Source organism: Coenobita brevimanus, chromosome 56, assembly GCF_032717465.1.
Source record: "Coenobita brevimanus isolate Jiangsu-jjx chromosome 56, ASM3271746v2, whole genome shotgun sequence".
In the NCBI taxonomy this organism is placed as follows: Eukaryota; Metazoa; Arthropoda; class Malacostraca; order Decapoda; family Coenobitidae; genus Coenobita; species Coenobita brevimanus.
The window spans coordinates 33,045,090-33,071,925 of NC_137009.1; the positions used below are offsets into that span (position 1 = coordinate 33,045,090).

General features: G+C 40.8%; 2 protein-coding genes across 2 annotated transcripts in view; one reads left to right on the forward strand and one right to left on the reverse strand.

Moving 5' to 3' along the window:
• Positions 1–8,165: 8,165 nt before the first annotated feature.
• On the forward strand, positions 8,166–8,576 carry LOC145401690 (igE-binding protein-like). Its single transcript, XM_080273872.1, has one exon. The coding sequence runs from the start codon at positions 8,166–8,168 to the stop codon at positions 8,574–8,576; it is 411 nt and encodes a 136-aa protein (XP_080129998.1).
• Positions 8,577–9,290: 714 nt separating this feature from the next.
• LOC145401691 (glutamate receptor ionotropic, delta-2-like) overlaps positions 9,291–26,836 on the reverse strand; it is a 29,295-nt gene continuing 11,749 nt past the window's right edge. The window contains exons 3-7 of the mRNA XM_080273873.1: positions 24,598–24,779; positions 23,503–23,661; positions 22,254–22,502; positions 16,135–16,302; positions 9,291–9,362 (exon numbers count right to left, since the gene is read on the reverse strand). Coding sequence (XP_080129999.1) covers positions 9,291–9,362; positions 16,135–16,302; positions 22,254–22,502; positions 23,503–23,661; positions 24,598–24,779 — 830 coding nt within the window. The remainder of the gene's footprint in view (positions 9,363–16,134; positions 16,303–22,253; positions 22,503–23,502; positions 23,662–24,597; positions 24,780–26,836) is intronic.

Below are 26,836 nucleotides of genomic sequence, written 5' to 3' on the forward strand. Positions count from 1 at the left end.
CATTTGCATTACTGTATCTGCTGTGTTGGATACCTCTTTATATCAAGTATTTTAGGAATTACATAATTTAGTTTTCATATTTCATATAGCATATCCAGTATTATAGCAAATATTTTCTGTCCTTTAGGTGGCATCCTCTTATGCGTACTTGTTACAATTTTTACTCTCGTATTAGCTTCACACATGGATCATGACATTTTAACAGGTCAATTAAGTCTTTCCTTTTCTTCTCAAGGTGTGTTTTTCCATACATTATCTTCTTTCAGGAGGTTACCCAACATTTCTTTGGCTGCTTTTATTTCATCGTGGGAGTAAAAAAAAAATGAATCAAGTCCTCTAAACCTGTACTTTAGTAGTCAGCTTAAGCCGAACTAATGAAGCAAAGCACATTGTTTAAGATGATGGTAGGGTCTGCCATGTTTATCACCATGACATGGCAGTAATATCACTCCCAGAGCACATTCAAAACCACCATTATAGCGCACAGTTCACACAAAAATATGTTTTCTTATAATAATGCGTTAGTACAGTGATCACGGTAATTCAAGATGGTAAGTCACTCAACCATATAATGACAGGTAGGTATGTCATTTGTCTGGCTTGCTTTTTGCACCATGATGTCAGCACCTGCCTCAACACGTCACACTCAAATCACTTTAATCTTTCCCAAACGCCCGTCCTGTGTGACCAGTCCACATAATTGTCACTCGCTCTAACGCACGGTATATTCATAGTACAGAATTAACACCACAGGAAATCTTTGCGGTCGAATTAATCTTTGCTCGGGTGACGCCGACGCGGTCCCAAGTTGCGTTTCTCCAAATTTTAAATTTCTCCTAAGTAGTTGTAGTAGTAGTAGTAGCAATCCCAGACTCATTGGACCGAGATGCCAGTCGACTACAGACTATAGAACTCCAGTTTAAATTCTCTTTTTCAGAGGGCGAGGGACATGGAGGAACATTTTTGCAAATGGACAGGTCCTCCATTCGGGTGCATCAGCAGCACAATGAGAAGCTTCCCTTTCCAGAACTTTATTTTTTCCTTATCTCTGATCCTTAGTACTCAACAACCTCTCATCTGTCTTGCTACCTCAGCACCTTCACCCACGTTCACATCTCTTGAATTCGTATCTACGTAAGATGGAGATAGCATTTCCTTCCCTTCAGAGTATTAAGTTTCCAAAATAATTGGATTTTATCAGATGTCGTATTGTTTGGTAATATGTTTTAGCTTCATTATTGACTATGATTTGGTTGTGAAGAATCTAGTTCCAATATATATATATATATATATATATATATATATATATATATATATATATATATATATATATATAAGAATGTATATATATTATTGTGTATATTGTGCATGTATTTATAGTGTGTGCATGTCGCTGAGCGTGTGTGTGTGCATTGATGCTGTGTATGCCAGCATCTATGCACATGCACTCGCTATCATGTTGTTGCCTGTTTAGTGCATATACATTTATAAAGTCTTATTAATTCTGTTTGCTCTCTCGATGTGGGTGTGACTAAAATTCTTTTTAATATCAGTGACTTTTGGTGGAGCTTAAACTGGCAACATAAAGAACTGTATTCACCAATGCAATTTATAACGTTAAGAGTAGGAAGGGGGGGGCCAGATTAATTTGCCTAGCTTTTTTCTGTATATTTCTTGTCTGGCCTCCAGCTGCGTGTTGACGTGTGCACACAGCAGGAGTTTTTGTGGGATTGGCGTCAAGAGAGGGAGTGTTTGGACTGGAGATCATAGAGGGAGGAGAGGCAGTATTTTGTGTGTTGTATATATTTCTGAACATCTTTTCAGTTCGCATCAGCATCCAATTGCAATTATTATTGTTACTGTATTATCATTGTTATTTGTGGCAAGTGAGTGCAGTTTAGTTATCTCTTTTTGTATGATTTTGTTTGTTTTGTCTGAGAAGTTTTTTCCCAGACTTTGTTGTAATTATTCAGGGTATTATCAGGTGGATTGTTTTTCTCATTCTTTTGTGTTCCATTGTCTCATTGTAAATATTTTAAATACTTTTAGCTTGTATTATATTACTATGAGTTTCGGAGGCCGTGTCTCACTGTTTGTCGGGAAAAACTTATCAACAAACAGTTGGATCAGTATGAATTTCGGGCAGAGCTTGTTGCCCACCATGCCCTAATTTTCGGTGATATAGTTCATTACCAAATGTGAAGAAATAAGGCACTTGTCCCAGCCAAGTTATGCCAAAGTCCCACCTTCATGACGAGGAAACAGACAAGGGTTCTGTGACGTTGGTCAGTAAGCTCCACCCACCCCTCCAGCTCTCTCCTGCCCCCACCCTCAACCCCCGTTCTCTCTCTCTCTCTCTCTCTCTCTAAAATTGACACTACAACCAACAGCATTTGCCTTATACATATATTAATGAGGCATGCATTATGCATTATATTTGTAAATCTTTATTTAAGAGTGACAGATGACCTGACGTAAAGCCAAGAGTAGAGTAGGGTGGTGGGTGATAACCATGATTGATGGGAGTGCAATGGTGTGACTGTCTTCAGATTTTGTGTGATTTTGCAGTGGATTTTTTTGTTCCAATACAGCATCTACTGCAGGATGGTTCTTGTCTCGTCAATCAGGTGGAATGGGACAGTTGAGGCCTGGTCATTTGTTATAGGTTGGGTATGGGTCGGGAAACGGAAAAGGGTGGAAATATAGGCCAGGGAGGAAGGGTAGTGTAGGTTAAGTGTGTTGAGGGAGATGTTGGCGAATATAAAATACACAATTAAAAAAAAAAAACAGAGGAGGCTGGGGGACAATGGGACATTTATACAATGTTCATAGGAATATGGAAGGGTGGTTGTTGGCAGGTTCTATTAACACATCATTGTAGACGATGGAAGAAAGAGGAGACATGTTGGGAGGATAAAATGATGTGAACAAAATATTCTGCACATATTTAACCCTCATCACTGTCAAGGAGTAAGTCGTCCTCGTCATCGTTGTCGAGGCTGATGATAACTGGATCCACGCCTTCGTGGACGTTGTCCGTAGACCAGTACTCATCCCTGAAGGCTCAGGATCATCGGACTGCACCCGCCCACACCTCTCCAGTGGCACAAAGCCTGGCTTCCTCCAGCCTGGCCTGCATGTCCACTCAGGATGAGCGGATGGCAGGCAGACGACTCGTAGCCCCACGCGCGAATGATGTTATCAACTGTGTACTGCGGCTCTGGCCGGTTTTGCTTGCAGATGAGCAGCAGCTCAGGTCATGCAGTGTGTGGTGGGAAGGGTAGCCTGCAGTCCTCCAGCCATTTTATGAGATCCACTTTCTTGGTGGCAGTGGTGGGGCAACGACTCTCCTCTGTCAGCTGGCTGTGATACGGCGCATTATCGATCACCAGTACCAACAGCTCAGCCAGGGACAGCAGGAGCTGCGATATCAGCAGCGCAGGAACAGCTTGCCGTTCATCTCACCGTGGTAGTCACCGCTGGTGTTCTTGGTGGGGAAGCAGAGTAATGCATTTTCGATGAAAACGTCGGCTTTGCCAGCCACCAACACCACAAAGCGCTCCCTTTCTCTGGGTGGCACCTGACGGCTGTACGTGGTGCCAGTGGCAGGCTGATTGCTGTCCACCCGTTCATCCTGGTGGTGAACAATGTCTCGTCCATGTAAACCACCTGCCTCCCCTCCTTCTGGTATCATTGGAGTGCCCGGAGAGCACTAATCCAGTGACAAACGATGTCCAGGGACTCCTTCCTCACATACATCTTCCGCTGTGATGTCTTGTAGTGGAATCCCATGTCATGGACGAGTCGCCACACCGATGTTTCCGAGGCTGCCTTCGGGATGATGCTCGCCATCTTCAGGTCCTCCATCAGGAAACCAACCGTGAAGCTCTGCCTGGCAGCAAACTTGGTGTGGACGTTACGGCGAATGGCTCTGATGGTGAAACTGTCGAAGACGGGTGGTGTTTATGAGTGCTGTCGGTGTCCCAGGCCGAGACCTGGCGATGAGCTGGACCATTGTGTGGACAGCTCCCACCGTCATGCCCATGGCTTCTGCAACCTGGTCATAAGGCCTGTGTGGGGAAAGGCCAATATGTATGTCTGATGTGGCATATGAAGTACAAATAAATGCTCTTTATGGCAGTGTAAGCATGGGATCTTGGTATAAATACCTTTCTCGTTGTATGGATAGCTATAATTATTTTAGTTGTAGCTATCGGGTTCACCATTCCAGTTACAGGAAAACACCCTTATTATGTGTTACTACGTAAGATGAGCATAATCAACATATCTATTGAAACTAATCCATAGCCGATTGGCGGCTTCCTCCTTGCTGTATAAGGAGTAAAGTTCCAAGACAAATGTGTTCCTACAGCCTGACTGACAATACCGCAACATACATGCCATTATTGACACCGCTAGAGCCAAAGTCATGTAAAATGGGGAAAGTTCTGAACACTACACCTCGCCACATGTTCGAACCTCGATGAATGAGACCTGCGTTAGTGAATCTATATTAAAGCGCATGCTTGTCCTCTAATTGTGAATAGGAGGGATGGAGGAAGGGAATGACGGAGGGAGGGGAGGATGATCGAGGTATTTACCAATGCTATAACTTTAATAGCCAATCATCATGCGTCCGAGTAGTAGTCATATCGCAAACATATGATTATTCTAATCGTCCTAAGGCATACAGTGTATGGCCCCATAACCCTGCAACAACCCTTCTCATCCCCCCTACTCATCCAGTCCCGCTCCCACATCACCCCTCTTTCTCACACACAGTTACCAGACATGCGTTTGCATTATATATTACAGATTCACTGCCATACACTTCACTTTGGTTGGTTCGAACCTGAGGTGAGGTGTACTGCCGTAAGCCATCATCACAAGGGAAACACACACACACAACACCTGAAAACCTTCACACCATTGCACTCCCATCAATCTTGGTCGTTATCACCACCCTACCCTACTCTTGCCTTTACGTCAGTTCATCTGTCACTCTTGAATAATGATTTACAAATATAATTACTCATAATGCATGCCTCATTAATATATATATAAGGCAAATGCTATTGGCTGTAGTGTCGATATGAGAGAGAGAGAGAGAGAGAGAGAGAGAGAGAGGGGGGGACAAGTGCCTTATTTCTCCACATTTGGTAATGCACTATATCACAGAAAATTAGGGCATGGTGTGCAACAAGCTCTGCCAGAAATTCATACTGATCCAACTGTTTCTTGATAAGTTATTCCCGATAAACAGTGGGAGTAGGGCCTCTGAAACCCATAGTAAGTATTTTTCATTGTGTTTATTTTTGCCCTTGCTTACGTCAGCTAATTCTATTTACTTTCGGACCTGTGTTGCGAGATTGGAGTTAGTCTTTTTTTTATTGTTTTTCATCACTTAACTATATGCTCAGTTCCCTTTTCACTTTGCTTCTCTTAGTTTTTACACAGTCAGATTTAGTTATCTTATGTTGCATACTCCCACCTCGTAACATATATATTGACGTTACCTCGCCAGGATAATACCTTGATTTTTGTTTATTATTGAGCCATTGTGGTTGTGTCATAACGGAGGGTAGAACAAGTGATATTACCGTGGCGCCCCTACATATTGTGAGTCAGCAAGATGCAGTTGACTTCATCAACTCAGGACCAACGCAGGATAAGGTTAGGAGTTTGCAGGGGCAGGAGTTAACCTTAGTTGCCCAATCTCTTGAAACTGAGAGTAAGTCAGGTAATGCCTTCCTGTTAACTAACTTAATCTGCCACCGCCTGTTTGACACAGACCCATACGAAGTCCCTGGATCCATGTCAGACCTTGAATCAGTTTCTAGATCAGTTCATTCATCCCTTGATAGTTTAGCTGAGGATCATCCACCAGAAAGAATTTATTGATGCACAGCAGGCTGAGCACAATCATGAGTATAGGATGTACAGCTTCAACTACAACTTCAGAGGAAGAAGATGGAGGAGGAGGAGAATAGGACGTTACAGCTTCAACTTCTTTCACAGGAAGAATAAGGAGGAGGAGAATATTAAAGTGCAGCAGATGAAGCTTGATTATGAAATGTGTATGAATTGCCCAAGTGCCCCAACCAACTTTCCCCATTCTTTTTCAGAATTTAGAGCCTTTGAACCCACTAAATTAGCTCCCCCATTCGATGAGTGCTTAGTCCTGGAGTTCTTTGACCGATTTGAGAAGATTGCTGCAGGTAACAAGTGCCCCAGAGACAGCTGGTCATCTTTAGTTCAGACAGTAATCAAAGGTAAAACAATGAAGGTTTATGACAGTCATAGCCACCAAGTATCACAGGATTACGAGGTACTAAAGAAAGCCATATTGCGCGCCACGAGATGAGCCCTGAAGCTTACAGGCAGAAATTTAGGGATTGTAGGAAGCGCCCTCATGACAAATTTGTAGATTTCGGTAGGCAGATGACTGGTGCTTTAAATCAATGGATGCGAAGTGAGGATGTCTCAGAATCTTACGTTAAGCTTAAGGAACTCGTTATCGTCGAGAACTTCCTTTATAAGATTGATACGGATTTAAGAACTTACCTTGCTGATAAGAAAGTTAAGAATGCTGCAGAAGCTGCAGTTTATGTAGATGATTATTTATTGTTTAAGAATTTGAATAAGGGTAAGGAAGATCCAAGGAGTGTTCCTCAGAAGTGTTACCCCTCTCAGCTCCCCAAACAATCATCTCAGAAGCCCAAATCCACGAATTACTCCACATCCAAACCTGATACACCTCACACTTCCCCAAAACCTATACGCCGCCCATTTACGTGCTCATAGTGCAAGAAGCCAGGTTACACTGTAGTTAGATGTTGGGGAATGTCAGGTGTTGTGAATCCGGTGAGATTTATTTCTCGTGGAGCTCCCGTGGTTAGTCCTTCAGTTGGTTACCCAGTTGTTAGTCAGGGAAACGCTGATGTTCTACTCCCTTGGAGGGTTGATGTTGTTCCAGAAGGTGGGAAGGAGACCACAGTTGTGTCAGAGCCCACTGTTTCAGGAGGTGTGGCACAGGCGGTGACGAGCAGTGTTGTCCCTGCTTCTTTGTATGCCCCCTAGCTGTATTCTCGTTCAGTGAAGGTGAATGGCGTGCAGTATCCGATACACATTCTTCTTGACACTGGTTCTTCAATTTTTTTGAGGGTAAGGCCAAATAATGAAGTTTTTTATGTTGCAGAAGTAGAGTCTGTTCTGATTATGGGAGTAAGGGGTGCAAAGACCGTGCTGCTAGTTTCTTGTGAGGTTAAATGTCAGTTGTTTGATGGATTGGCACGTTTGGGTGTTGAAGATTATCTACCAGAGAGTGGTGTTGATTTAATATTTGGCAATGACCTAGTAAAAGGTGAGGAGAGTACTACTCCAGTTTTGTCAGAGGTGCCAGTGCCCAAAGTTTCTCTGCAGGTTAATCCCAATGATGCAGAGGTATTCCCACTTTGTGCAGTGACAAGGTCCATGTCACGTGCAGAGAGGAGTCGGCAGGAGAAGGTTGCTTGTAGTGTCCCCCGCATTGTTGTACCAGAGGCAACAGTTGGTCCTATGTCCGAGGACACGAAACAATGAGACAATGAGATATCTTTGGCAGATACGTTTATGGGTTCTTTGGAAGATATTCTACCTGTTCCATTGGAGGAGGTGAACATTGAGAAGTTAAAGGAGTTGCAGTCTGGAGACCAGATGATTCAGAGGTTGAAGTTGTGTGCAGTTGATGATTTTCAGACGGAGAAGGGTGGATGTTTTTATGTGAAAGATGGGATTTTGTGAAGATGGTGGAGACCTCCACATGTGAATGTAGATGATGGGATGTGGGACTACCATCAGATCATAGTGCCTAATGTGTGCAGGCAGGAGTTACATCAACTGGCCCATTCTACTCGATCTGCAGGTCACATGGGTGTAAGGAAGACCATGGAGAGACTGCTTGCAGAATTCTACTGGCCCGACATGGCAGCAGATGTGGCTAACTTTGTCAAACATTGTCATACCTGTCAAGTAGTGGGTAGGCCGAATCAGTCTGTTCCTAAGGCCCCTCTTGTTCCGATTCCTGCGATTGATCCCCCTTTTTCTAGGTTAATTATTGATGTGGTGGGACCCTTGCCCCAACTTCTATCAGTAACTCATATCTGCTCACTATCATTGACCCCTCCATGAGGTACCCTGAGGTGATACCTCTAAGTTCTATCAAAACTAAGACAGTTGTTAGAGTTTCGCTAGATTTCTTTACAAAGTTTGGTTTGCCCAGGGAGGTTCAGACAGATAGAGAGTCTAGTTTCCATTCCAACATCTTCCAGCAGTCATTAGCTCAACTTGGCATCACACACATCAAGAGTAGTGCCTACCATCTGGAGACGCAAGGTGCCTTGGAGCGTTACCACCAGACGCTCAAGAATCTGCACTGCAAGTACTGTCTGAAGCACTTTAAGGACTGCGACCGTGGTGTGCCGTTCCTCCTGTTCACTACAAGGGAAGTACTCCAGGAGAGTTTGGGTTTCTCTCCTAACGAGCTCGTGTTTGCCCATCGAGTTCGAGGTCCCCTGAGCTTGGTTAAGGAGACATAGAGCATTAACCTCGCTGAGAGCAAGAGCTTACTCCGTTATGTACAGGATTTCAAGACCTGTATGAATGAGACTCTGGAGCTGGCCAGGGAAAATCTCAAGCAGGCTTAGGAAAACTTGAAGGTGTGGTACGATCAAAAAGCCAGGCTGAGGGAGTTTGAGGTCGGCAACGAAGGTTTTGGTGTTGCTGCCACTACAGGGTCAGCCAATGGCCACTAAGTTTAGTGGTCCTTACCCTGTAGTGCGGCGTATTGGAGACACTGACTACCTGGTGGAGACTCCCGACAGAAGGAAGAAGCACCAACTGTGCCATGTGAACATGCTGAAGCCATACCATCATGCACCAGATTGTCCGGCTTCCGTACACCTTGTCTCTGCCATTGCTGCTGCTGCTGAGGAGGGTGTCGATAGTGGCTTGTTTGAGGTGGACAGCGAGTTTCCAGATTGTACCTGGGCAAACAATGATGAGGTGGAGTTCACTCTGAACTCCAAGTTAGGACATCTGCCTTGTGACCAAGCATCTCAGCTGTTTGCCCCTTTGTCAGCTTACAAGGAAGTATTCAGCATTACCCCTGGGAAGACCGATTGGATTCAGCACAACGTGGATGTGGGTGACGCCGTTCCTGTGAAGTTGCCTCCTTATTGAGTCAGTCCTCAGTGTGTTGGCGTGCTGCATCAGGAGCTCAATTATACGTTGGACCTCGGGCTTATCACCCCCTATGTTAGTCCCTGGAGTTCTCCAGTGACGTTGCTGCCTAAACCAGACGTCACTACATGATTGTGCATAGACTACAGAAGGGTGAACGCGCTAACCAAGACTGATACATACTCATTGCCCCGGCTTAAGGACTGCATTCAATCGCATCGGCTCGTCTAGTTATATCACCAAGTTAGATCTCAAGAAAGGCTTCTGGCAAGTGTCACTGACCGAACGGGCTAAGGAAGTCTCGTGTTTTGTGGCAGAAGGACAAACATATCAGTGTAATGTGATGCTGTATGGTATGAAAAACACCCCGGCAACGTTCCAGCAATTAATGAACATGGTTGTCACTGGTATGAAGCATGGTGTGGTATACTTGGATGATGTAGCAATCTTTACCAATGATTGAGAAAGCCACTTAAGAGAACTAGGTGTTTTGCTGTCCAGGCTTTCTGAGGCTCGCCTTGTAGTGAATTTAAAGAAGTGCGAGTTTGTTTGTGCACAAGTTCAATACGGTTATGTGTTGGTCATGGTTGTGTACGCCCCCCCCCCCCTGACTCATAGGTGGAGGCAATAAAGAATTTTCAGGCACCACAAAACAGGCGTAAGCTTCGGAGATACCTCGGCAGTATTGGCCACTACCGTCGTTTTTTGAAGGACTTTGCAACAATAGTGACCCCTCTCACTGAACTGCTTAAGAAAGATAGAAAATACGTCTTGACTGATGTGTGTCAGAATAGTTTTGATGTATCCAAGGAGGTCTTATGTAATTATCCAGTTATGGCTGCACCAAACTTTAATAAGACATTCAAACTTGCTGTAGATGCCAGTAATGTGGGTGCAGGAGCTGTGTTAATGCAGGACGATGATCATGGCATAGAGCATCCTGTTCGTTATTTCAGTAAAAAGTTTTCTGTTCCTCAACGAAATTATTCTGTTATCGAAAAGGAACTATTAGCCCTGATCCTCGCTCTGCAGCACTTTTCTGTGTGTGACCCTGCATTTGGACCTACTGTCATTGTATATATTGATCATCACCCACTCAAAATTCTGAAGAATTTGAAGATGAAGAATGAGCAATTGACACGATGGTGATTGTGCCTTCAGCAGTTTCATTTGGATGTTAGACATATTAAAAGTGTTGACAGTATCATTGCTGATTGTTTGTCATGTTCTCAAGAACAAATTTTCCTAAGGCAAAATTCTTTCTTATGTGTGGGTGTGTTATATGTGTAAGAATGTATATATTTTTTGTGTATATTGTGCATGTATGTATAGTGCGTGCATGTTGCTAAGCGCGCGCGCGTGCGTGTGTGTGTGTGTGTGTGTGCGTCGATGCTATGTATGCCAGCATCTATGCACATGCACTCGCTATCATGTTGTTGTCTGTTTAGTGCATACACATTTATAAAGTCTTATTAATTCTGTTTGGTCTCTTGACGCGGGTGTGACTAAAATTGTTTTTAATATCAGTGACTTCTGGTGGAGCTTAAACTGGCGACATAAAGATTTGTATTCACCAACGATATTTATATCGTTTGGAGTATGGGGGAGAGATTAATTTGCCTAGCTGTTTTCTGTATATTTCTTGTCTGGCCTCCAGCTGCGTGTTGACGTGTGCACGCAGCCAGAGGGTAAATAAGGCAGAAAATTTTGAATGAGTAGAGTTTTTATGGGATTGGCGTCGAGAGACGAAGTGTTTGGAATGGAGATCATAGAGGCAGAAGAGGCAGTATTTTGTGTGTTGTATTAATTTCTGAACATCTTTTCACTTCGTATCAGCGTCCAGTCGCAAGTATTATTGTTACTGTATTATCATTATTATTTGTGGCAAGTGAGTGCAGTTTAGTTATCTCTTTTTGTATGATTTAGTATCTTTTGTCTGGCAAGTTTGTTCCCAGACTTTAGTGTAATTATTCAGGGTATTATCAGGTGGATTGTTTATCTCATTCTTTTGTGTTTCAATCTCATTGTAAATATTGTAAATATTATTAGCTTGTATTATATTAGGTATTTTTCATTGTATTTATTTTTGCCCTTGGTTATGTCAACTAATTTTATTACTTTCGGACCTGTGTTGCGAGAATGGAATTAGTGTCTTTTTTTTATTGTTTTTCATCACTTAACTCTTTGCTCAGTTCCCTTTTCACTTTGCTTTTCTTAGGTTTTACGCAGTCAGATTTAGTTTTCTTGTGTTGCCTACTCCTATCTCATTATATATATATATCTATATATATCTATATCTATCTATCTATCTATATCTATCTATCTATCTATCTATCTATCTATCTATATATATATACATATATATATATATATATATACATATATATATATACATATATATATATATATATATATATATATATATATATATATATATATACACTTATCCATCACTCTATCTATCTATCTATTGCCAGATGCTTAAATCTGGCAAGGGGTGGCTACAAACAAATCGCCTCCATGTCTCCCTGTCCCCTGCCATGTCCCTGCTCTGCTCCCAGCTCACATCCCCCTATCTCATATACCTCCTCTCCATCCCTCCATCTCATCCTTGGCCTCCCCCTCCCTCTCCTGCCCTCCTCCCCGCTCACATACACTCTCCTCGGTAATCTGTCTCTCTCCATCCTCTCCACATGCCTAAACCACCTCAGTGTGTTTCTTCTAACGCTTCCTATCACATCCACATCCACAATGCTCCTTCCCTTCCTCATTTGTCAGTCTGTCTCTCCATGTGACTGCACATGCTCCTCTCAAATAACTCATTTCCACTGTTTTCACTCTTGACTCGTGTCTCTTCAACAAGGTCGAAGCTTCACATCCAAACGTTAGTTTTAGTATCACAATACTGTCATCGAATCACTTTCTCACTTCCATGCTCACTTCCCCGTTTCTTATCACTGCTCTCTAGGAACCAGCGACCTTTCTTCCTTGTTGTACCCTTTCAAGCACTTTACCCTCTAAACTTCCGTCCATACTCATCACACTTCCAAAGTACTTAAATGCACTCACATTTTCCATTTCCTCCTCATCTAACCTCACATTACATTCATTGACTTCATTAAATGAGTTACTTGAGAGGAGCATGTGGAGTGGCGTGGAGGGACAGGTTGACGAATGAAGAAGTGAAGGAACGTTGTGGGGTAGATGTGGATGTGGTTGAAAACATTAGGAGAAATACACTGAGGTGGTTTGGACATGTGGAGAGAATGAAGAATGAAAGACTGACTAAGAGGGTGTATGTAGGTGAGGTGGAGGGAGGGAGAGGGAGAGGTAGACCGAGGATGAGGTGGAGGGATGGAGTTGAGAGGTATATGAGGGAGGGGGGGGTGAGTTGGGGGGAGGGGAGTCAAATGGTGGGTGACAGAGTGACTTGGAGGCGTTTTGTCTACGGCCACCCTTTGCGGGATTAGGGCGTCGGGCTATAGATAGATAGATAGATAGACTTCATTTCTCTCGAAGACCATAACTTTACGCCTCCCTACATTCATCTTTAGATTCCGTTTCTTACACACACTCCCAAACTCATCCAGCATGCCTTGCAGCTCCCCTTCGTCTTCACCTATCAACACAGTATCATCTGCAAACAACAGTACAGGGAGTTTCCAGACACTGCCCTCTCTCATTAGGGCAGCTCCAACATCCTGTGCCCTATCTTGTATGTCTTTTATAAGCCCATCCATATCCAGACTGAGCAGCGATGGAGACATGACACATGGCTGTTTAAATCCAACTTTCAAAAAGAAAAATTTACTCAATTCACTATCCACACGGACTGCAGCCCTAGCATCCTGATAGTTACTCTTCACCGCATTCAACAACTTCCCATTTACTCCCTAATTATATTTTAATACTTTCCACGATAGTTCACTCACTAATGTATATAACGCAGATATCCAGGGGATTCATTTTTCAGGTGTAATAAGAGATTTTGCAACACTTCTTCCTGTGCGATAAATGTTACACTATTAAACCTGTGTATTGTGTTTTATGTTAACATAGTTTGCATTGGTAGCAAGAGAAAAGTAAGATGAAATATCTTGCTGAGAAAGAAACACCATGAAATCCTCGAAGGCAATGAGAACACGGTAAGGCAAGAGTGAAGTGGTTCTGTGTTGAGAAAAATATGCAATTGTTAAGGTCACAAGGGAAGGTCAGAGTTGTATCTGTGTGCATGATCGTTGACAAAAGATATCATCATCAACTTTATATTTTACTCCAGACGTTAACCCATACATTACGGGGACGTATTTCGTTATTACCGGTGTAATTGCCAGGCCATATTGTTTAGCATAGGAGACACTACGAACTGGAGGAGATGGAGGAAGCCTTCTTGAACACCAGAATATAGTACTAATCATAAAGAAGAATTAAAAGGAGGAAGAGCTGTACTGTTGTCTCATTTTGCCAATGAGCTATGGTAAAAAGATTGCAAAAGACGAATATCTCCTCGAAATTAGTGACAGAAATGTAGTAGGTTGAAAAGTATGGCGATGACCGCTGTGGCCGTGAACATGGAACGCCGTAACTCTGATCACGATTGACGTTTTCTTAAAACTGACATAAACTCACATTTGTCATAGGATAAATGCATGGTGGATCATATACGAGTATAGCACTCCTATTCCACTTCACCCGGTACCACTAGGTACTGACACTATTGCTGGAGACTGTATCAAACCCCCCCAATTCAACAGTTCTAACCTAAGCCAAATAAAGACGTCCTGATATGGTTAGACAAAGTGAAAATGACGAGCTCGGGCTGATCACGTGAACGGCTGTTCTCAGTCTGATGTCATAACCAGGTGACTGTAGTCAACCTAGGAAAAATCTCTCCCTCTCTCTCTTTCTCTCCTCACTGTATATTACGTATATGATCCAACTCTATTCATACCTGAAGGGGATCCAAGTCAGCCAAAACTGTTGTACAATCTTTCAACAAAGTTATCTCAAGTATCATGGTGCATCTCAGGTTTTCTGTTGTATGTAGGTCATGAAGTATTTGTGAGAACTTGGACACTGTTTTTGTCCTTTTACCTTCGAAATGAAAATCACCTATAGATTTTAAGGAAGCTTAACCTGTCCCTTTCCAGCTAATTTTTAACTAATGACCTTCCCCAGTCCCGGGAAATTTTCGATTTTTATTTTTTTGACTAAAACCTCCGCTTTTTATAAGAAACATCGAAAATTCATAGAGAAATTGCTCAACTGAGCTTTAAAACCCGGTTCAAGTAACAATACACTCACCTGGCTGTGTTTTCTGTGGGGCCTGGCTCTGAAGAAATCGTGTTCTTTGGGAGGGGTAACTATTCCAAACCACTCATAGTAGGTATTTATTTATTTATTTAGGACGAATTTATATATAGTACAAGAGCCCATTGGTTTTCACACAGTAATATAGAAGATATAAGTGTTATTTCACCAAACACATCAACATACCGCACCATTTTTGACAACATTACCTGATCATCATTTCTGACTGTTTCTTCCTCTAACGCCACATAAACTTTGTCCTCCACATTCTCATTGATTGGGGAATCACTCTGGCCTTGAATTTCATACTGTGGCGCGATTTGTCTTTACTGGCCAAGTCACTGGTAACAGGTGAGTTGCTGAGACAATGGCTTGCGGGGGAGGGGGGAGGTCACGCAAGGTAAGGCATTGTCCTCACCTGGCATTGGGTAGAGGAAGGTGTCCCGCGTATACGTACCAAAAATCACGCAAGAAATTTTAAAAATGTGCTAATGATGGACCTTGCGATTGGGGCACATTTATGCATGTCAATGGTAGTCACAGTGACGAAATGTTCAGACATATATATACGTCAATGGGACATGGCAGGTTAAGAAAATGTCACCTGAACAAAGAGGCAATTCAAATATATACAAGGAGTAATAAAAGCTTTTCTGTTACTCTAGTGTTTATTTATGTATATATTTTTTAGTTTTTAGTTCCCATTGTAGCTAATGAAATCAACTCTTACATTTTCCTACTTCATAATATTCTTCTATATATAACGAATTCGAAACGATGACCCCTTCTTTATATAAAATATTCTTGCAGACAAACAAAAATATACAAAGCTTATTGGAGTGTCCTAGTAGCTGAATGAAACCCCTCTAGTAGATCAATCTTGAAACTTGAATATAATCACCTAAAGAGAGAGAGAGAGACCAAACTTTACAAAAATCATTTTATTGAAGGCCTTATACATTAAACATCTTCAGGGCAATGAGGCATGCGGGGCCAACAGCAGCTCCAGAAACAATAGTAACAACCCGCACCCGTGGCCGAGGAAGAACAAGAAGAAAGCTCCCTGCAGGTGATTTAAGGTGAACACAACCTGGACAAGAAGAGAAGAGACACCTTGTAAAGAGAAGGAAACACTAAGGAATCAAAATATACAAAGCTGTTTCAGACATCAGTTCACAGCTACACAATACTCTGAGCCACAAGCCTAACATCATTCGCTCATTTTCTTTTATCATCCAAGTTGCAATATTTATGAATACATAATTATGAACTTACTGTATGACGTTGGTAACTATTCTGTAAATAGCATGATAATTTCGATGCCAAGTAGTGCAAATGTTAATCGAGGATGCGAATCAAATGCCATTTTTGGCTGGTGCAAGTATAATGGTTTTTTAATAGAAAAATAAGGTTGTAATGAAACCTTTCTAGGGCAGGAAATTTTCTAAGTTGAGTAAAATAGTATCAAAGTGGCCAGAAAAAATATGAAGATAACAACCCACCGCACATTGAGATAAATTTTCAAATCTTTGTCTATCTTTCTGTCTGTCTGTCTGTCTGTCTGTCTCTCTCTCTCTCTCTCTCTCTCTCTCATCTAAACCTTACAAGCCTGGTGTTTTTCTCAATGGCTGTGTCCTCCTGCTCCTGTGATGACTTCTGGTCCTGGTATTCCTTCACATAAACGGCGTACAAGTCATGCAGCCACTTGTTAATTAAGCCAGCCTCCACACACCGCCACATCACCGCATTGAAGTTCTTCAGATAAGGTGCCCCCTGAACCAAACAGCAAAATAACCTGAAGAATGTAACCGAATGCACTGTTTCTGTGGGCTTTTACAGAGTTTACAATGTGTATTCATATATCATAGAGTCCCGTGGGCCAACCATAATCACCGAAAATGTTTAATAGTAATTCACATACCACTTCTTTCATCCTCACTTCCTTCCAGCTGCCGCCAAAACCACCTCACAATTTTAACCAGCCTCAACCAAGAAACTGTCCAGTATCCCACCTCCTTCCCACTATAAAGCACTCACATCAAGCAACGTTTCATTTTCTCATATCTCAGCCAACACACACTCCATTACAGAATACAAAATAACTGATATTTATAAATACAAAAGCAAAATAATAGTTTACCAGTATTAGACAAAAGAATGCATTGAAAACAAGAAGGATCACACAGAGTACAACACTCGTTCCCGCCAAGTAGCCCAAGGGCCGAATATTTGACCTGTGACCTTTAGCTTCGACTGATTGCTCTCAAAGTCGAATAATTTCATTGTTACGTGACCCTTAACACTGTCATGAAATTTGGTCCAAAGCAGTTTTAAACTGACAGAGTTGACCTTGCCCTGTGACCCTGACATTTGACCTTTCTCTGTAGCATTGACCCTTCGACAAAATATTCTCATAATGGAAGCTCTGTGTCCTTGCCATTCCCCTAAACCTTCTTCAAAATGCGGTTTAAGTTAACCTTGCCATGTAACCTTGACCTTTGTCCTATTGTTTTAAAAAACAATAAAACAACCCCTCATCTGATACTCAACCCATCCACCAGGTTCGGTTGAAATGAGATCAACACTGTTTAAGTTATTTTGCACACGCAAAGACACATGGGTTGAAATTTGACCATGCCCTTTGACGTTGACTTTTGACTGATATAAAAATTTAATTCTTCCTCTCTTCCCTTACCCTCAGTTCTTCCCCCACGTTTGGTCTAAATTGGACAAAAACTGGCTGTGCTTCATCACACTTTCATTTTCCCCATAACCTTGTCCTTTGACACATTGTCTGACTCTGAAAACTTTCACCATGTTTTGTCATATCGGATAAAAACACTTGGAGTTATTTACTTCAAACACACACACACAATCACACACACACACACACACACACACACACACACACAATCGAGTCAATCGAGGCAGACGTGCGACATCGGCGCTCCGTACCGAACCAACACGGCCAGTGGCATTACCTAAATTAGTATCTTTGTATGAGTCAAACTCTGTACCAGGTTAGACTAAATGATTTTTCATTATTAAAAGGAAAAAAATAATAAGTTTAAACAAGACTTGTTCAAAAAGGAAAGAGAACCAAGATGAAAGAATGTGCTGAGTAAGCTGAGGTTTGTTTAGACTACAGCAACACGGGGATTGTAAGTACATACTCTGTACTTTTAATATTGCAAAATGGATACATACTTTAGTAAAGCAATTTTGGAAAAGAAAAGGGATAAAGATAAAAAGCAAAATGATGATTTCTACCAAAAACTGGTTGAAGTGGAGACTCACAATAGATTGGTTGAACGTGTACACAAACTAGAAATGGCTTTCAAAAATGAAATTGATGAAATAAAGAAGCAGATGCACTTGCTAAAGGAAGAAATAGAAAAACTAGGAAGGGAGGCCAACAAGAAAGACACAACCATCAGTGAACTAACAGTGGAATTGAGTACACTTAGGAAGAAAATGAGTGAAATGGCAAGTACAGTAGTCAATCACGAGAGTGTTATGGAAGAGTTCAAAAATGACACAGAGACAATTAGGCAAGTAAGCAGTCTTATAAACCAGAGCAGTGATACTGAGGTGAAGATAACACAGGTGAATGAAGCTGTGCAAGGCTACAAAAATGATGTGGAAACCACGTATGCTGAAATGGTGAAAGTAAAGGAAGACTTAGAAACAAGGGTGGAGGAAAAAAGCATTTAAAAGAAAGTGAAAAGAATAATCTAAAACAATCCAAAGTAAGTCAGAGATTCAGTAGATATAAACAAATCTATAGTAATCACTGGTATAGAAGAGGAAGAAGTAAAAAACAAGATCACAAGAGACAAAAAGGAGATGGCAAATGTAATGAGCTTACTGAAAGAAGTATCAGAGGAAATCTGTAGTAAAGACATAGAGGAACACAAAAGGTTAGGGAAATATGAGAAAAGCAAGACAAGACCTCTAAAGGTGACTTTCCAGAGTGTAAACACTGTGGAAGAGATTCTAAAAAATGCAAAGAATCTTATGGAAAAAGAGGAGTTCAAAAATGTATGGATAAAAAGATGCCTAACACAAGAGGAACTGGAATTACTGAAAGAGAAAAGGGAGGAAGCAAAAACAAAAAATCAGGGAAGATCAGAAGAGAAGAAGAAATTTTTTTACAAAGCAATAGGATTGCAGGTACGAAAGTGGTACACAAACAGGATGGAATAAAAAGGAGGAAGGTAGTAGAACCATGTCATGACAAGTATATAAACAAGATGATAAAGTTGATGTACTCAAATGTGGATGGAATGGTATCAAAATTACTAGAGATGAATGATTATGTCAGAGAAAATGAACCACAAATAATATGCCTAACTGAAACAAAATTAACACCAAGGATATCCAATGACATACTAAACTTAGAGGAATACAATATATGGAGAAGAGACAGAAATTTTAAAAAAGGAGGAGGAATTATAATATTAACTAAGAAAAATCTAAAAGTCAATGAAATAAAACTAGATATACCATCACAAGTAGAACTGATTGCAGTAGAGATCAACACATCTGAAGGTAAAGTAATTGTAGCCAATTTATACATGCCACCCAGATCAAACACATGTGAAAGAGATGAATATGAGGACCTGGCAGAGAGTACAATTCAGAGTTTAAGATCATTACTACATAAAATGGAAGAGAAATCGGAAAGAATTATACTAACTGGGGATTTTAATACAAATATAAATTGGAATATTCTAGATATAATTAGCCAAGAAAGCTGTTGGGACCAAAAGCTCCTGGATCTCGTGCAAGAGTTTTTCCTAAGGCAACATGTGAGGGAAACCATCAGAAATAGAGGACTTGATGTACCTTCAATGCTAGATCTAATATTTACTAGGCAAGAAAATGATATTGACAGTTCAATATATCACCCTCCACTCGGCAAAAGCGATCATGCAGTACTAAATTATAACTTCAGGATAGCATATGACATAGTAAACAGCAATGACAGTTACAAAAAGAGCCTAAACTATAAAAAGGGAAATTATCAAGACCTAAAGAAGTATTTCTTAGAAGTTGATTGGGAAAATGAGCTTAGAGGACAAGATTTAAATGCTGTATGTAAAAAAATTCTGTGAATTTTATGAAATAGGAGTCCAGAAATACATCCCACAGCACAAAGAAGCAGATAAGAAAATGCAGAAATGGTTCGATACAGAATGTAAAAAATCAAAAGAAAGAAGAGATTTGTTGTGGAATAGATACAGAGGACACAATAGTGAAAGGGAGTATAATAATTACAAACAGGCAAGAAACGATTATACAAGAATAAGGAGGGAAGCCCAAAAACAGTTTGAGGAGGATATAATAAATAAAACTAGTGATCAACCAAAGCTGTTTTACAGCTATATCAGAAGCAAAACCAAAGTAAAAGATATAATACAATCAATTACAGACGAGGGAATCACTTATACACAAAAGAAAGATATTTGTGAAGAGTTTTTACGGAAGAAAAAAATTTTGAAAGGGACTATGTGGAACATGCATGTCCACACATACTACCAGATATACAAATAGCAGAAAAAGTAATACAGGAGGAGTTAAGTAGATTAGACAGAGGAAAAGCAAGTGGTCCTGATGAAATTTCATGTTGGGTACTACAAGAATGTGCAAAGGAGTTAAGTAAACCATTATTTTTAATTTTCAAGAAATCCTTGAGTCAAGGTAAACTACCTGATATTTGGAAAAAAGCAACTATTGTCCCCTTATTCAAGAAAGGAAATAGACAAAATTCACTCAACTACCGACCAGTATCACTGACCAGTGTTGTAAGCAAGGTATTAGAAAAGCTTATAAGAAAAGCTAGGGTAAATCATCTAGAAGAACACAGTATGATAACAGAAAGACAGTTTGGTTTCAGAAAAGGAAAATCATGTGTTACTAATCTGTTGAGCTACTATGATAGAGTAACAAACACAATACAGGAAAGGGAAGGATGGGTGGACAGTATCTATTTAGATTTCAAGAAAGCTTTTGACACAGTACCACACCAAAGACTTTTATGGAAACTGTACCATCAAGGAGGAAATCGAGGCAAACTGTTTTGTTGGATGCAAGACTTTCTCATAAAAAGAGAAATGAGAACAGTACTAAGAGGAAACTACTCATCTTGGAAAGACGTGACTAGTGGAGTACCACAGGGTTCAGTGCTGGCACCAATCATGTTTTTAGTGTATATAAATGATATAAACAGTAACACTGGAAATGAGAGCTATCTGAATATGTTTGCAGATGATGCAAAAATACAAAGGAGAATTACTTGCACAGACTCTTGTAAAGAGCTACAAGAAGAATTAAATAAACTTCATGAATGGAGTAGTACATGGCAAATGGAATTCAATGTGGACAAGTGTCATGTAATCAAGTTTGGTAAAAGTGGAAAAAGACCTGATTGGGATTATAAGTTAGGAAATAAAACCCTATACACATCAGAAAGAGAGAAAAACCTAGGTGTGATTATCAATAACAGACTATCTCCGGCTGACCACATCAGCGAGAAGGTACGGAACATGTATACACTGCTTGCAAATATGAGAATAGCATTCACATACATAAATGAAGACATGCTAAGAAGGATAATATCATCATTCATTAGACCAACCCTGGAATATGCATCAGTAGTCTGGAGTCCTCATCTCAAAAAGCATATAGACAAGATTGAAAAAGTTCAAAGGGCCGTTACAAGATGGATACCAAGCTTAAGGGACCTAAGCTACGAAGAAAGACTAAATAAACTGAATCTACCAACACTACAGGAGAGAAGGAAAAGAGGTGACATGATAATGCTATATAAGTGCACATCAGGGAAGGAGAAATAGACATAAATGATTACTTAACATATGGAGAAGCATCAGCAAGAGGACACTGCAAAAAACTGCATAAGAAGAGAGGTGATAAAGACATAAGGAAATTCAGTTTCCCAAACAGAGCAATTGATCAATGGAATGCACTACCGAATGAAATAGTGTGTGCCAAAACAATTCACAAATTTAAGGATATGTACGATAAATATGGTTTAAGACACGGGACAGTACGAGCTTGATTCATTCCTGTAAAGATACAATTAGGTAAGGTACAATTAGGTAAGAACACACACATCGATCACAATATAACACCCACATTCGCTTAGGAAGTGCAAGTGTTACCTTTCAGAGAAGAGGATTGCGGCACCTTGCATCTGGTCAGGAGGGGTTACTACGCATACCGCCCTTTGCTTATTGGCTCATAGTTGCGAAACTTGAGGTTCCCTTATTATTCAACATTTGAAAACTACCCAAACCGTCACCTCTGGGTGACATGGGGCTGTCAATGGTTAATATATTAGAAAAGTAGTACTAATGATACCTTGTAACTGGTTCTTTACTCGAATCAACTGTTACTATTATTCTCAATAACTTCACTGACTACTGTACCAGTCAGGGGATGGCTTTACACTGCCATGTTTTCAAAACCTGGTATCATTTCACTCCCCACCGTCATATGTTAATAAATGATCGAAATCCAGCAACAGGCTCCTCTTTATTTTTTACAGTCTGTTAGTTCCAATAAAGCACTACAGAATTTATGGACCATAACTGTGCATTTCATCTAAAGATTTTATGTATTTGTCTCAGCAGAGAAAATAATCTGACAATAGCAGGAAGAGAATGCTAAAAATACCTCGAAGTTCTTCTACTGTTACTTACTTTGGGCAAAAACCACACGGACCCAGTTGGAAAGAACTCCTCCGTGGCCACATGTAGATCAGTCTTTCTCCTGGGGTTGCTGTTGTGCATCAACATCTGAAGCACGAGGAAGCTGCGATATTTGATATAAGAGTAAGTGCCCTCCACCACCATGCGCATGCTGTTTTCATCGTTGTTGAATTGCATGTCCCTCCACAGCCTTTGGTACAGTGGGATGCGGGATGTGGAGAAGAGCTGGTATTCTGCTCCCTATTCGTAATAATAGTAGATGAAGTTAGAACTGTGTATAATAAAAAGTAACCTTTATCATACTCACAGCAAGGTCTGAATACAATGTTGAAGAAAAGTATATGATAAGGACAATAATAAAGATGTTGTAGGGGAGGTGCTGTTGTTGTTGTTATTGTAGCCCCAGGTTCATTTGGAAGTGAACCCAGTGGACTGTTGGCTGAAGCTGCCCCTCTTCTTCATCCCGCTTTCCTCCTTTCGTATGATTGGCAAGGAAGTAAGGAATGTCTGATTGACGGGACTTCACTATCCGGCTATATAGATACCACATAGTGATGGCGTCCCTTTCCTGCACCGGGGAAGGTAAAACTGGAGGTAGCATGAATTTAGAGGATGTAGTAAAAGAATAGAATATAATGTTAGTCAATTATATTGTGTTCTTGTCGCTACAGCATGACACGTCCCTGTCCACCCTTTGATACTTTGGGGGGTGGGATGTGGAGACTTGGTGTTCTAGGCCATAATGGGAAGAAAGGTGGAATATGCTGGCAAGTTTTCGTCATATATTAAAGAACATGTCCCTATAAAGCCGATTTTTCTCGTTAGGTCCTTCTTGGCAGTTAGGATATGTGTTGCATTAAGAGAATTATGAATGCAAAGGACTTTCTTTTACTGTTCGGTTTCTTTTTAACTACTCAGTACTGTACACTCCCCCCCCCTCTCTCTCTCTCTCTCTCACACACACACACACACACACACACACACACACACACACACAGTGCACTGAGACCTCTGCCTTGGATGAAACCGGGCATGAGTGTTTTTTCCCCCTGCATTTTGGTTGTCTGCTGATGCTGAGTTTCTAAAAACTCAAGTGTGATCCAAATAATATTAAGCAAATGACTGGGAGAGTAGATTTTGTTATATATTTAAAAGAATAGGATAAAATAATAAACTATTTCAAAGCTCTTCATCCTGTCTCAAATGCATACAAGTCTAGGTCCGTTTGGCAAATACCTACCTTAATTTCATCCACACCATACTTCAGGTTGGACCCAAGGAGCTGCTGGAGTGTGTCTAGCGGTGGGGGAATGAAGGGCACTGCTAACGTGCTGGTGAGGGAGGTCTTGTAGTGGGTCGTCACCAAGAAGGCGTACAGGAACCAGAACCCGAGAAACACCTGAGGAAAGATGGCAGCTGCTGCACTTCTTTCAAACTGATGCTATTAACACTCATTATTAATTCTCATCTTTTCTGTATTTGTCTCTTGCATTTTTACATGCCACCAAATTAATGTATAAACATGAAACTAGATTAGGAACGTCCTGAGTTACATCGTGACATCATGACATTTTAAATGAACAACAAATCATAATGGAAGTGTTATATGAATCTTCGAGACTCGAGACTGAGCATTTTATAATAATAATGCTATCACCGATACAAACATCATAGATTATGTGAACAAATATCAGCATAATATTTCCAAATACACTCAAACCTCGATCTAAGGGACCTCCATTTAAGGGATTTCGGATTTAAGGGACTCCATATTCTTTTACCTGACAGATGGACAAGACCATACAAAAATGATATGTAATGTCTAGGTTTTGGACATTAATATGTTTCTTTATACAGTACCCGTAAAATAATAGCCATAATCATATAAATAAGATAAGTGAAAGAATCATTGCATTTTATAATAAGATTGTCTTTATATGTGGTAAAACAATGGACATTTTCAAGTAAGGGACATTTTCAAGGAAGGGGCAAGTTGATTCCCCATTTAGTCCCTTAAATCGACGTTTGAGTGTACAGTAATTATTATGATAGTTTCAATGAAGCTCTAGCGAAATAAAATGTGTATTCCATTATTTAATTAGAAAATGGATTACATTAATAAGTAGGCTACCTTAGCACCCGGGAGTGGCCGCAGTTTTTAAAGTGACATTTAAAGTATGCCACTGATGTGTGTGTGTGTGTGTGTGTGTGTGTGTGTGTGTGTGTGTGTGTGTGTGTGAGAGAGAGAGAGAAGGAGAGAGAGAGACTATATCCTGAGTAATAGACAGTGCAAAATAAAAGCATTCCATGATGAAAATTTGAGACTCATGCTCACCCTGCCCGCAGAGAGCCAGAGGTAGCCATAGGGGGACTGGCTGAGGAAGGAAGCCAGGATGCGCATGGATGCGTGGGAATCCATGAGGCGGGAGGAGGAGATGGTGGCTTGAATGTGGTAGAAGACATGGTAGAGCAGCACCCCACCACACACAGACACCACCACACACACCCACACCTTCACTGAAAGGGAAATGTGAAGAGAATCTGCTTTATATAACTTAATGAAAAATAACAGTAAAGTACGGTAAGGAAACTTAATATTTAACGCCATCACACAAAAAATCACCACATACGCCCACACCTTCAGTTCAAGGAGAGTTTAATAGGCTGTATTATGAAAATCAAGACTATGGTGGTCTGAATGTGGTCGAAAACTGATAAAGCTGAACTCCATTGTAGACAGACACCACCCCACACACTCATACGTTCATTGTAATGAAAGTTTAATAAGTTAATATGCAATAAAGACCTGATATACATAGGTAAATTGCCGTAAAAATATCTTCATCCCTCGTATACATCACCGCACACATTCAAACATCCACTGCGCTTCAAGTGCAGAGTTAAATCTGCAGTAAAGAAAGTAACTGGGATTTGGTCTTGTAAAGATAGTAATATAATATGGCACGGAAGGAGATTCTGGGACATATTATGTTTGTACAGAAATGAATAATATGGAACTCAATGGCCACTATGGAAGTTTTTTTGAGCTAACCTTATCTCTACTAGAAACATCACTGCGATTTGTGTTGTATGCTCAACGACAAGACCATTCTTCTTCTTACATCTGCTTATCAAACCCATCCATCTTCGTCTTCGTATTTCATGGTACTCAGACGTAATAGATCAAGACAAAGATGACCGGATAGGATACGTGAGTGCGTGACCAAATGATAAGGGGTGGCTGAAGGTTTTGCGGTCATGTGCTGTCCCAACTGAAAACAGACTGTTGAACCACCTTCTATTTCCTTAGGACTCGAAAATAGTTGCCCACACTCAAGCTCCAACACGTAAAAGAAGAGTAATAATATTATGAACTCGGCTATTACCATCTGTTTGACTCATGTTGAAAATTTATCCTATGACCAAACAGTGTACAACTGACTCACGCTTTGATTGTGTCTTGAATTGTCTGTTTTTTTTTGTTAAGGGTGCAGCTACATGACTCACGATGGAATACTCTGATTCGCTTTGGGACTGCCTACTTCGATTCATGAAATGTTGATGGAAATTCTCACTTTAACTCACTTTGGAACAAGAAACTGTTTCCCACTTTGACTCAGGTGGAATTTCCTTTCTTGATTTAAAGCGTGTTTCCACACTGGTTTAACGTGGCAGAGTCCTACACAGACTTACATTAGCACGTCTTACACCGATCTGCATTGGAATTACGTACATGAACTTAAAAATCATACACAGTCTTACGTGGGAATTATTTGCACTAATGCTAATTTTTCCTACGTCGACTTACGTTGGAAGTCTGCCACTGAATTACACTGAAATTTCCTGCATTCACTTATACTGGAAAATATTCACTGTGATACGCTGTAAATTCCTACGACGAATTACACTAATTCCCTATTCTGACTTATGCTGTCACTAGGTTGAAATTGACTAGTCTAACTCATTTTCGAAATACTGATTTTGGCCTCATGGTGAGGTTGAACTGCTTACTTTGACTCACACGACTGAAAAGGAGAGCACGAAAGTACTGTGAGACATGCTGCTGAGTCTTAACGATGGAAAGGAACAGAGGATGATATAGCTGGGAAGACAGCGAATTCTAGAAGGAGTACGAGTCGTGGCACAGCCCACCATTTTGGTTATTTTGGAACATCCCACTCTGCTAGGCAAGCCAAATGATTTTCTGTGAAACAGGAGATCATTTAATATCGTGGGAGGTAACGTTATAACGAACCACCACGTGTCCCCTACGTGTCAACAAGTGGGTTTTCAGAAGTTTAGTGCCCCCATCCCCGGAAAAAAACTAACTAAAAATACAAACAAGAAGCCTCAGACTAAGACTGACAAACAGCTGACGACATGGACCGAACAAAGGACTTCGTAAGGATTTCAGTATGGAATGTAAGGGGTCGGATGATGATGAGAAAGGGAGAGGGAGAGATATTATCCAGGTGCGTGAGAATGCAAAAGTGGACATTTTTGGATTAACTGTGGCTAAATGATGAGGTGAGAGTGTGAGAGACTGGGAGTATGGATAGGGTATATGAGTTGGA

Bases quoted from the DNA above. Each gene is read 5' to 3' on its own strand.
- LOC145401690 (XM_080273872.1), top strand. From the start codon at position 8,166: ATGAGGTACCCTGAGGTGATACCTCTAAGTTCTATCAAAACTAAGACA.